Source organism: Rhinatrema bivittatum, chromosome 3 (genome assembly GCF_901001135.1).
Source record: "Rhinatrema bivittatum chromosome 3, aRhiBiv1.1, whole genome shotgun sequence".
Classification (NCBI taxonomy): Eukaryota; Metazoa; Chordata; class Amphibia; order Gymnophiona; family Rhinatrematidae; genus Rhinatrema; species Rhinatrema bivittatum.
In genome coordinates this window covers 302,226,585-302,239,305 of record NC_042617.1, presented here as the reverse complement: position 1 = coordinate 302,239,305, position 12,721 = coordinate 302,226,585, and the positions used below count along the sequence as shown (strand labels likewise).

At 47.2% G+C, this 12,721-nt stretch overlaps 1 protein-coding gene across 4 annotated transcripts in view; it reads left to right on the top strand.

The window, feature by feature from the left end:
- The window catches only part of RARG (retinoic acid receptor gamma), a 176,764-nt gene that overhangs the window by 112,193 nt on the left and 51,850 nt on the right, over window positions 1-12,721 (top strand). Inside the window, exon 1 of one of the 4 annotated variants that reach the window (XM_029595069.1) lies at window positions 2,742-3,224. The exons of the other annotated variants lie outside the window; for them this stretch is intronic. Coding sequence (XP_029450929.1) covers window positions 3,074-3,224 — 151 coding nt within the window. The 5' untranslated portion in view covers window positions 2,742-3,073. Of the gene's footprint in view, window positions 1-2,741; window positions 3,225-12,721 lie in introns of those variants that run through there. 4 annotated transcript variants of the gene reach the window in all.

Here is a 12,721-nt window from a genome sequence, read left to right as displayed (position 1 = left end):
CTCTTGCCTGCTACTAGAGCTGTGGGTGTTTGGCTGGCTCTAGCCCACCTCAGCCCCTCTGTGTGTTTCTTTTGGGCTATCTCTAGCCTGAGTCTGGCTTTTTGCTGTCTCTATAAGAACATAAGAGATGCCATGAAGGGTCAGACCAAAGTCTATTGAGCCTGGTATCCTGTCTCTGCTAGTGACCAGTCTAAGACACAAGTACCCAGCTAGGGTTGCCAATTGGCTCTAGACTTTCAGGACTTGCAGCTCTGACTTCCCTATTGCAGTCTCTTGGAAAAGCAAGAGTACAAGTCCCTGCATGCACTGGGGTAAAACCAGGACAGGATCAGCCTGTCCTGAAAATCTGGATCCAGTTGGCAACCCTATTTTAACCCAGCAGATCCAAAAAAGTAGATATATTTCCTGTTACTCACTCCCAGGAATAGCCATGGCTTTCCCTTATCTACCTGGCTAATAATATTGTGTGGACTTTTCTCTAGGAACTGTGTGAGTGGGAGGGAGAGGGGAAGGAGGACAGTTTGAAGCACTCCATGCAATCACACATGACAGACAGCTGTGGCCCACTACCTTGTCCTCTTCCTCCTCCAGCCACCAAACTTATGCTCCCTTCCAGTGTGTGTGTCTCTCTCTCTCTTTTTCTGGCCTACCCCCACTCTTTGCTTCAATGTGTGTGTCCTTCTGGCGCTCTCTGGCCCGCCTGTGCCCCTTCCTCTGTGTATGTGTGTCTCTCTCTGGCCTTCACCCCCATCTCTCACTCTGCATGTGTGTGTCACTCAGGCTTTTTCATGGCCTGTCACTGCTGTTGTATGTGCATCTCTCTCTCTCTCTCATGCTTGCTGGCCCACTGCTACTGTCACTCCTCACTCTCTGTCTTTGTCTGTGCCTCTCTTTCTGGCAACCTCTGGTCTGGCCTAGCTCCTTCGTCACTCTCTGTGTGTCTGCCTGTCTTTCTGGTGGTCTCTGGCCTGGGCCACCCCGCCCCACCCCTCACTCTCTTATCAGGCCGATTCAATAAAGATCGCTGGAGAACAGGCGCACTGTGTGGAGCGCCCACTCTCCCGACACGCGCCCAGCCATGTCTCCTGGGTGCGCGTTCATATATTTAACTGAGGGGTCGTGCTAAAAGGCACTGGGGACAATTACGCACCCCTAGCGCCACCTTGGCTCAGGAGAGGTGGCTCTGTAACCTGCTGTCAGCGGGTTCAGGAAACTGCCGATCAATTTTAGGAACGTCCGTTTTCCAACCCGCTGGCAGCGATCGATCGGTTAGGAAACAGTTTCTGCTTTTCTGTACACTTTTCCAGGCTGCTCATAAATTAATGGGCAGGTGTTAATTTATGAGCATAAAGTGTGCGGATCAGACACACATTTTACTTTTTGAATTTTGGGTGAATGATTAATAGGCTCGTCAACATGCATTTGCTTGTGATGAGCACTATTAGATTTTAGGGGGTTTGGCCACACGTTTTTGAGGCGCTAAACCCCTTACAGTATAAGGGGTAATAGACACCCCTTGAAAACACGCGGCCAAATTCTTGTTGAACAGCCCGGCACACTTTACTGAATTGGCCTGTATATATGTGTGTGTGTGACACACATATATACAGGCCCCTGTCTGTATGTGTTTCTCTGTGGCTCTGGCCTGCCCCACTCATCACTCACACTCTCTCTCTCTCTATTATTTATCCCCACCAGTGTGTGTCTCTACAGCCTGCCCCTGTCCCCTTGCTCTGTCTCTTCCTAGCTGTCTCTAACCTTTCTCGACTACTTACTATCCCTGGCCTGCCCCGCCCTGCCCCTCACTCTCTCCCTCTCTATGGGACCGATGTAATAAGGTGCGCTGAAGGTGCCGTGGGTTTGTGCGCCCCTCGTGTTTTCCTGTGCAAAGCCCTATAAGGGGGATGTAATAATTGTTTTGTGTGCGGGGAAAAAAGCGAATATGAACGTGCTTACAGACCTGCGGTTTTTCCTGTGCGGATGCATGCTAGCGGCATGTAAAGGAGGTGATTATCTAATCATAGTTAATGCAGGGAGCTGCGCTAATGCTAGTGCAGGTTTTTTTTACCACAGTGGTCAGGGAATGAGTTAAGTGTCAGCACCGACTGCCGGTGTCCAGAGCATCCTGAAAACCACCACCTAGCTGAGCACCTATCTCTGCGTCCGAATGGCCAGCTTATCTAGGCGCTTTTCTGGGTGCTCGATTGTATAGATTCATGACCAAGAAAGCGCTGAGCTCAGCACCCTAGCGGCAAGATTAGCTAAGCGCCTTTCTGGGCGCCCGATCGTATAGATTCGCGACCAAGTAAGCACTGAGCTTAGCGCCTGAGCGGCAAGATTTCTGGGTGCCAGAGTGTCCATAGTCGCTCCTGGCTGCGTGCCTATGTCGCTGCTATGCCTGTGTGAATTAGCATCCCTGAAAATATTTTCCATTTTTTCTGCAGCACAATTATTTGAAATATTAAAAATACTTTCCAGGGTCATGCTTTCACTTAATAGGGGACCCGTTCGCTCTCTCTCCCTTTTATGCGTGAATTATCTGGGCGGGTTTTGAGCACGGATGCCGCCGCTTGTTACATAGGCCCTTACCGCGCTTAGGTACGCACACATACATATATATATGTGTGTCACTCTCTGGTCCCCGCTCACCCCTCTCTGAATGTGTATGGCTCTGGCCTGCAGCACCCATCCCTCTTTCTCTCTCTATATAATCTGCATAGATACATCTGTCTTTGGCTCATCCCCCACCAGTGTATGTCTCTCTCTCTACAGCCTGCCCCTGTCTGCTTTGCTCCGTATCTCTTCCCTAGCTGTCTCTGGCCTTTTTCTCGGCAGCTTCCTTTACTCTCTTTCTGCCCCGCCCCGTCCTTGTGTGTCTCCCGGCTGTCTTTCCTCTGGTCGTCTCTGCGGCCCGCCCCCCACCCCCCTCTTGTTTCTCTCTCTCTCTCTCGGAAGGGTTTCGGTGCCGCCGCGGCTCTGGCAGAGGAGAGAGAAAGAGGCGGGAGGGGAGGGAGCGTGGGGTTGGCGGCGACGGAGGAGGAGGCGGCGGCAGCGGGCCCCTGGCGCCCCCGTCATGTATGACTGCATGGAGACCTTCGCGCTGCCCCCGCGGCCCCTCTACGACGTGAGCCAGCAGGGCCCGTGCATGCTGCGCAAGGCCAGCCTGGGCTCCTGCTTCGGGGGGCTCGAGCCCTTCGTGTGGCCGCAGCCCGCCAGCCTGCAATGTACGTAACTGCGCTGTTTGGGTGGGATTTGATTTGGTTTTTTGGGGGGAGGGGGGATCTGCGCCTTGGGGATATTTGGGGTGGGGGGGGGAATGGGGTTTGTGTGCTGGGGAGCCTGACACTTCGGGGTAAATGTTGTTGGCGTTGAAGCCCATTCCCCCCCGCCCCCCCCCCGGTCCTGCGCCACGACCCAGGTAGTCACGGAGCCGCCGGTTATTTATAGCACTGGCAGTCCTGCTGTAGAAACAGCGCTCCCCAGCCCCTTATAAAGAGGGGCCCGATGGAGGACTTTTGGCTTTTATAATATAAATATTAAAGGAGCCGATGGGTCAGAAAATAGAACAAAGCTGTCACACACACAGGGGGGGGGGGGGGGGGTTGTAGATGGTGTCCAGTGGCATTTCCCCCTGTTATCCCTTCTCTTTGCCCCTCCACCCTCCTCCTCCTCCCAGCGCTGAGATTCCGGAGCCCTTCCCTTAGGACCCCCGCTAGATCTTTAGTTAATGTTTTTCTTGTTTCTTGACAAGCCCTTTTGTCGTCTTTATGCTCTGACGAAAAAAACATTAGTAAGGTTTAAAAACTGGATGAGCTAAAAACTTTTTCCCCCCCCCCCCCTGCCTTTTGGGAGCCCGGCTTTAGTGCAGGGAGCAGAATGGAGGAGGGGGGGGGAGAGAATAAACAGCCTGGTTATTTTTATTATTCTCTGTGTATTTGTATGGTGAGGGTGGGGAACATAAGTATGATTTAAATGTGCTTGTATCCTTGCTGACCAGGGAGGCTTATTTTTAAATGTGGAAGTTTGGCTTGGAGCCACAGAGCAGAACAAACAGGATGGGGAATTTGAAAGAAGCTAAGCCTAGGACGTGATTGTGGAGAGAGAGAGAGAGAGAGAGAGGGAAGTGTGGATATGAGAATGCTGGAGAAGGCGAATGTAGACTTTGCTGTACCTGAAACCCAAGGGGTGATATCTGTGTAAGTGACTCTTGAGGGTGAGAAGGGGGCTCCCCCTGGACTCAGCGACTTGAGCTGGGAAGCTGCTGGCTTTGAGTGCACCACTGTTTACAAGTTGAGGATCAGCCCTGTTCCCAGCTCCAGGGAGTAGCCAAAGGCATCAGAATTTCATAACAACCGAGATGGAGGGAGGGGAGAAGTGAGCTTGAAACTTTCATTAACCAAAACTACCCTTGCCAGACCCCCCCAGTTCCTAAAACTATATGCATCTGGCAGATCTCTTTTTTTTTTTTTTGTCTTTTCTGCTCTAGTTTTTTTTTATTTTTTAACCTTTGATTTCTTCTTGACAGGATTCTTCACTTTCTGTGAGTGATGGTCTCTGTGCTTTTAACTGGTTTTTTTTTTTTTTTTTAGCTCTTTCTGTTGTTATCCTTGCTGGGAGTGATCCTTTCTACAACCCCCTTCCTTAAAGATCCCATCCTGTAGCATTATGGCCTAGTGACTTACCATGATGAGTTAGCAGTGCTTCCCTATAATAAGTTTTAAGAACCCTCTTTGCAGTCACTGCTCCCAACTCTCAGGAGTCCTGGGATGACAGCTCAAAGGGGCATAGAAGGCTAATAGGTGAGACAGATGTTTACATGTGGCTTCCTTTTTAATTTATATTATGTGTTTTACCCACCTGAATTCCAAGCACTTCTGCACCTGAGACACCACACTTCAAAGTTGCAGGTTTAAAATCAGCTTCATCAGCATGAACCAATCTGATTTGGTGGGGTTAAGCTGCTTCCCTCTTTGCCAACATGGCAGTACTGGGGAGCAGCTAAGAAGAGTAGTTAAAATATGACTCATTATCAAAATGTTTGATTGGTAGAGGATATTACTGCTTGTGTGCACTTGTCAAATATTGCACTGTATAGGAAGGCAGCAGCTTTCTTTGCCAATAAGGATTTTGCTCTGGAGAGTCAGCACTAGTTCCGGCCTCTTACTAGAGGAAACCAGGAGCCAGCCAGGGCTAGAGATGCTCTGACCCCTGTAGCCCATGCAAACCCTTAAAACAGGGACAAGGCAGGGTTGTTAAAACTGGTGATTCCTGTGCACAAAATGTTGGAATGCAGTCAGGGGGGACAAATGGCTTTTAGTGGCCTAGCAGAGGCAGTAAAGATTTTATTGCAGGTTATGTGTTGTTTGAAGCTCTGTGAGTCAAAGGAATTTCCTCAATTTTAGCAATTTGGGTAGAAAACCTGCAGTATTTTTTCTCTTTTATTGCTGAGGTTGGTGTTGCTGAGCTCTGTGTGTGTGTTCTTTTATGAGCGAAGCTGGTGTAATTGGGTAAGGGGAGTCTATGATGAGAGGTAACAGGAGGTAGGAATAAAAGATAAAAGGAGAGTCTGGGGTAGAGAGCTGGCTGTTTTCACTCCCTGGCATGGCTGCTTAAGGTGCTTCTGACATTGGGGGCAAGTCAAAACAAAGAGATCAAAGCAGCCATCTCCAAAATCCTCACTTAAGTAGTAATACGAGCTAGATTGCTCAGAATACTAACTTGCCTCTTTCTTAGGTCAGGTTGCTCTTTTGGTCTTATTCCTGATCTCCATTTATTTATTTTTAGAAACATGCTCTCATATTTTGAACATTGTTTAGCATTTATGTGTTGGGACTAAAAGGTTTATACTTTTTATTATCATATTTGAAAAATCTCCTTCCCTGAGTCCGGTGTTCAGCTGCCCATGCTGCATTCATAGTTTGTCTATCAGTGTGACGCCTGCATGGTGTTCTGAAGATCTGCTCTTCAGCTGTCCATGTTGTATTCATATTTTGTCTATCAGTGTGATGCCTGTAAATAAGGGTTCTGAAGATCTGTTTGTCAGCTGTCTGTGCTCCATTCATGCTTCACATATATCAATACAGTGGCTGCATGGGGCTCTGATCAGTAGCACCTTAGTTTTTTTTTTTTTAAAGTTTCACAGTGATGGGAGTGATGACTTAGATAGTTTTAAACGATTTTGAAAACTCCTGTGTGTGTGTGTGTGTCTGTGTGTGTCTATACATTCACATATTTCTTTATTTTGACTTTCAGCAATGACTACAGTAAAAGTGTAATCAAAGGATTGAATGGCTCCAACAGTGGCTAGCAGGCTCTCTCTACAGGCAAAACTGCCGTCTGAAATGATCTGTCTTGTGCTCCTCTTCCATTAGCGATACCCCAAGTGTTGATCTATTCTCTGACTTTTCTGTTGTATCTTCAGGTGTTTATTTTTTTTTATTTGTTACACTTCTAACTCATTATGCTACTGAACTAATGCGACATACAAATTAATAATATATAGCTTCAAGCATTTAAAATAGCACAATGAAATAGGAACAATTATACTTAATCCAACAATAAACAAAGAGCTTTGTTTTTCATTGAGGTGTGACCCAACTAAAATTTGACAGAGGCACACTGGTATCCGTAATGGATAACACTTTCTGTGCGGCTTGTACATGACATTCTAAAGGAGGTGGCAGGGGACAGGATTAGAGGAAGTACGGGACTGGCACAAGAGGATCCTTGGGTATTACTGGGGGAAGCAAAGAGTAAAGCTGGAGATCAGGTAGGGTCTGCAGTGTTGCATCCAGAGAAGTATTAGTAGGTTGTGATACCTTTTTATAAGGACCAACAAAAAACATAGAAATAGTTTTTGACATCCCACAGGCTTCCTCTTCAGGTTTCTCCTCTTGACATGTGGATTTTGAAAACTCTTGCATTTCGTTGCTTCTTTTGGGCCTTCTGGAAGGTCATGCAGCCTACTAAGGCTCCAGTTTTCTCCAGGGCTAACGCGGTTATTAGCACTATAGTGACAAACTTGCAAAAAAAGAAAAAAAATCTACAATTTAAAATGCTATTTTATTGGGCTTGTGCTAACCAGCGTGTGACTGCATGGGGCATGTTGCTGTGGCCTGAGCTGGCTGCAGCTCTCCCTGGGTAGCCTGGCTGGCCAGGCTGGCAGTGTTGGACGGAAGGCCGTGTGTGATATCAGACTCTGAGCAGACCAATCGCGAGCTAGTGTTCTTGTCTGACTTCAGTAAAGAGGACACACCAGGGCATTGCAGACAGTCCTGAGTTTGTGGGGGAGGGGGGGGGGGTTGCCTGCTATTGTATTGAGGGGGTTTTTTTTGTCTTGTTTTCTCTGATTTTTAGTTTAGTGTTTGCTTTCTTTTTAAACTTTCTTTTCCTGTATCTTTCTGCTTTCTTTTGTTCTCCCCTTCCCTCTCTGAGCACTCTTACGTTCTTCCTCTCTCCAGGGACCCTTCTTTCCTGCTTCCGTTCACTCTCCCTGGGCAGGGCCCTGCTGGTTTCTCTTCCGTTGGGTGCCAGGGCCCGAGTTTTTTAGTGCCCAGGATTTTTCTAGCCCTGGTTATGAGCGAGCACATTGGAGCATGCACAGCTGAAAAAGGGATCTGGGTGGTCTGAATAGCTCCCATAGCATCTTCTCAGGTTAATGCTCAAGTTGGTCCAGTAAAAGGAGTTGCAGAGGCTGTAAAAGATCTCATGTTCGTTCGTACACAAGCTCCATCACTCTCGGGTTTTTACTTTTTTAAGTGTTACTTTGAGCAAATCTCTTCACTTCCTGTATTTATATAAGAAAATGCCATACTGGGTCAGACCAAGGGTCCATCAAGCCCAGCATCCTGTTTCCAACAGTGGCCAATCCAGGCCATAAGAACCTGGCAAGTACCCAAAAACTAAGTCTATTCCATGTAACCATTGCTAATGGCAGTGGCTATTCTCTAAGTGAACCTAATAGCAGGTAATGGACTTCTCCTCCAAGAACTTATCCAATCCTTTTTTAAACACAGCTATACTACCTGCACGAACCACATTCTCTGGCAACAAATTCCAGAGTTTAATTGTGCGTTGAGTAAAAAAGAACTTTCTCCGATTAGTTTTAAATGTGCCCCATGCTAACTTCATGGAGTGTCCCCTAGTCCTTCTACTATCTGAAAGAGTAAATAACCGATTCACATCTACCCGTTCTAGACCTCTCATGATTTTAAACACCTCTATCATATCCCCCCTCAGTCGTCTCTTCTCCAAGCTGAAAAGTCCTAATCTCTTTAGTCTTTCCTCATAGGGGAGTTGTTCCATTCCCCTTATCATTTTGGTAGCCCTTCTCTGTACCTTCTCCATCGCAATTATATCTTTTTTGAGATGCGGCGACCAGAATTGTACACAGTATTCAAGGTGCGGTCTCACCATGGAGCGATACAGAGGCATTATGACATTTTCCGTTTTATTCATCATTCCTTTTCTAATAATTCCCAACATTCTGTTTGCTTTTTTGACTGCCGCAGCACACTGAACCGACGATTTCAATGTGTTATCCACTATGACACCTAGATCTCTTTCTTGGGTTGTAGCACCTAATATGGAACCCAACATCGTGTAATTATAGCATGGGTTATTTTTCCCTATATGCATCACCTTGCACTTTTCCACATTAAATTTCATCTGCCATTTGGATGCCCAATTTTCCAGTCTCACAAGGTCTTCCTGCAATTTATCACAATCTGCTTGTGATTTAACTACTCTGCACAATTTTGTGTCATCTGCAAATTTGATTATCTCACTCGTCGTATTTCTTTCCAGATCATTTATAAATATATTGAACAGTAAGGGTCCCAATACAGATCCCTGAGGCACTCCACTGTCCACTCCCTTCCTCTTTTCAGAGCAGGCGATTTTGGGGAGGCTCGGCAGTCTCCTCCCAGTCCAGCTCTATAGGAACCCAGGGATCTGGTGCCACGAGCCTTCATTCATAACTCCCCATTGATTTTTTTTTTCCCCTTTATTTTATATCTCCTCCCAGCTCACTTGCTCCACTTGTTACCATGATAGTCTTTGGCTGGGGCTTACGGGAGCTTTGCAATCGTAGGCCCAAAATCTAGTGGCCAGGCCAAACATCCCCAGCCTTGGCTGACCCAGGAAGTGAAAGGCCTGTGCTGGGAATGTCACCCAGCTCCCTCCAGATGGTGGTGCCCAGCAGGACCACTGAGCCCCTGAAGCAAGCTTTTAGGCAGTTAGAAAAAGGCGGGCTCTCTGGTCTTCTTTCAGACTAACCAGGTCTGTAACTGAATTATTTTTTAAGGAGGATGCATCTACCAATGTTTGCTCTGGTACCACCGCACTCGCACCTATAGTCACACACACGCAGGTTCACTTACCTATTTGCTTTCTCACACACACACACACGCACTCACACATAAGCATGTTCACTTACCTGTTTGCTTTCTTGCACACACACACACACACTCCCATTTACTTACCTGTTTGCTTTCTCACACACATGCACTCACACACACATACTCACGTTTAGTTACCTGTTTGCTTTCTCACACACATGCACTCACACACACACTCATGTTCACTTACCTGTTTGCTTTCTCACACACATGCACTCACACACGTTCACTTACCTATTTGCTTTCTCGCACACATGCACTCACACACACTCACGTTTACTTACCTGTTTGCTTTCTCACACAGACGCACTCACACACACACACTCATGTTCACTTACCTATTTGCTTTCTCACACACAGAGTCACCACTGTGCATTTGACAGCCGGATTCCACAGTTGATCAAGACAGTGACTTAATCCTGAGCGTCAACAATTAGATACTTTCCATAGCTAAAGGGAGGGGGGCACATGCTTGGCAGGAAATGACCCAGTGTTTCTGATGGTGGTGACATCACACGACCACAGAAACCTGGCATTTCCTTTTTTTTTTTTTTCATTTGAAAAGCTAAGTATCAGAAGGGTGAGGGAGGGGAGGAAGAAATTGCCATCGGCCTTCTGGTTTTCCAGCCTGGAGCTGGGGTGTGAGCATAACAGTAGTCCTCTGGTTTGGTGGTGCTCCTTATCACCACCCCCTGCTGAGAAAATCATTACTTGGGCCCAAATCAGTTTACGCTTGTGCATAGAAACATGGACTATGACAGCAGGTGCGACTCTTGTCCACCAGGTTTCATTCCTGTTCCAGTGCCAGAAATCCTCTGGCTTACTGTTCACATCCTTGCAGCTCTGCGATGATCTATGCGCATTCTGTGCATGAAACGCGGAATCTGTTTGCAGATTTTCAAAGTCGTGTTTTTGTCCCCAGTTATCATCCTCCGAACACTTGTGTTCCATGCAAGGCAGAGCCCCCAGGATCCAGTCACAGCAGCGGTGCCCAAGCAGTTCAACTACAGGGTCCCAAAAGGCCATGCTGTGAGATTCGGGCTGTGCCATGCCTGGTTTTGCCCTATGACATCTGGACTCGCGGTTCCAGTGGCCGTCAGAAGGGCAGAAAGTACAGGCCCGTGAAAATATTGGGGATTGGGGGGGGAAGAGAGTTTAAAAGAGAGGGGCAGTGGTAAAGCGGGGACGGGCTCAGCCTGTCCTAGGTGATTCTGAGCATATTTAGAAGTAGCTTTCCAATTTAGGTCGTACAGTCGGGCATTAAAATGCTACAAATTGATAAGACCTTCCTCTTCCTGCGTGGTGACCTTTTTTTTTTCCCCCTTTAATTCCTAAGGCGATACTGCTATGAATTTTAAGTGAAGCAGCGTGTGCTGGTCACTCCCAGAGCCCGGCTTGGTCTGAATGCCGTTCGGTTACGAAAACATCCCAGAGAAAAGCCGGCCTGTGCTTGGGGGAAAGGCAGTATTTTAGAAGGATAAGGGGCAGGGCTGTGGATGCCGTACAGGTGCTTTTTTGCTTATTTTCCCCAAAGACTGGAACTGCAGGAAGTAAAACGAGGGAGGCAAGGAGCCTGGGCACTAAAGCCTCCGGGCCTCCCCAGTCTGGGCTTGGTTTTTAAGGACGGACAAAGCATGGAAAAAGTAACTTGCTCTTGGAAGGAGGTTTCTGCACATGTCGCATGCATAATTCTTGCAAGTCTTCTGGAAAAAACGGACCTGGTGGAGGTGGGCAGGGGGTGGTGTTCATGGCAGACTGGAGTGGAGGAGAGCAGACGAGAGAAGGGGAACTCTTGTGGATCTCATAGCCCCCAGTGCAGACGTGACTTGTGATAAAGCAGTGAAGCACGTTTTTGACCCGGCGCACAAGAAGTCATCATTCTTGTTCTCCTAAGTTGTTTTTTTTTTATCATAGGTAGCTTTATTAACATGGCTCTAAGCATCTATTTCATTGATGCAGGACAGAACCAAGAAGCAGGCAGGTTGGTACGGTGGCGGATCTAAGGTAGGACAGAGAGAATTCCAGCAGCATTCATGCAGGGGGCTGCCCTAATGCTTTTGGATAACAGTAGGGCGAAAAAGAAAAAAAATGCAGAAATCCCGCAGGTCGGTCAGTAATCCTGCGTCAGTCTTCCAAGGATTTAATTTCATGCAACTTCTGGAAAGGTGGGTGGGAATCTCCACATGCCAAAAAAAAAAACCAAAACATTGCTGCAAACTAAAGCTACCACAAAAAAAGCAGTGTGAGACCTGTTACCGGAAAGTGCTAAGTTTACAGGTCAAGCATAAGTCCTGCAAAGCTCTCCCCCCCTGCAACATGTGTTTGCATACATTTTTTTTTCCTGCCAGGAATTGAAAACCTCGGGCAGGAGCTGCATCATTTCTGAACTAGGTGAACAAACTGATCTTTTGGCTTTTTCACTTTTCCTGTTATGCTATATTACGCTTAGAGACCGTCTTCTTTGAACCAAGGTTCCACCCAAAGTGGTTTGCAATAAACAAGACAATCAAATACATCAATAATCTAAAATACAATAAATAATACATTGGCAGTTTAGAGGCATAACTTGGACCAACCCTATTCTCACGTATCATTTTTCAGATCCAGCCAGTTAAAAGTATTTCCCTGTACATGTCTGTGTCTGTGGTGATAACCACCGAGTCTCTCTCTCTCTCTCTTTGCAAGTGTCTTTTCGTATGGGATCTGGCTCTAGCTGGCTGCTGTATCACTTAATAAGCTCACCTATCTTGTCTGTGTGTGTCATTTGCTCCAGCTTTGCTAGAGTGCCTACTCCTGCGTGTTTGTGTATGTGTCTTTCATTTTATAGCAAAATGGAAATGCAGTGCCAAGCGTAGCCACCTTCTGTGTGTGGCTAAAAGAGGTGGAAATAAAGATCAAGAATCAAGCTTCAGTTAGACTGACACACTGATTTGTCACTAGCGCCGAACTGACGGGGGGAGTATGGGATCAAACTTTCCAGAGCTAGTGAGAGAAATGCATTGAGCTAGGCCAGAGCAAAAGTGTCGCTTGTGGGTTGTTTTTCAACCCCCCCTTTTGTTTCTGTGGATGAACACAGCAACCGCACTACTGCTTGGGTGTCGTGCGTGAGCATAAATTGCTGCCCTGCCGCTAAACCACAAACGCAGAAAATAGCTGATGGACCTGGGGGGCAAGAGGTGGGCGGACCGGGGCTTGTTCAGTTGCCCGCTCTCTAGCGTTGCCTCTTCCTGCTGCTCGGGTGCTGCCCCTCAAGCCCAGCTGCTCATGCATTCCCCAGCTCTCTCTCTTGGCACTCCGCTGGCCTATTGTGATCCTGAAATTCC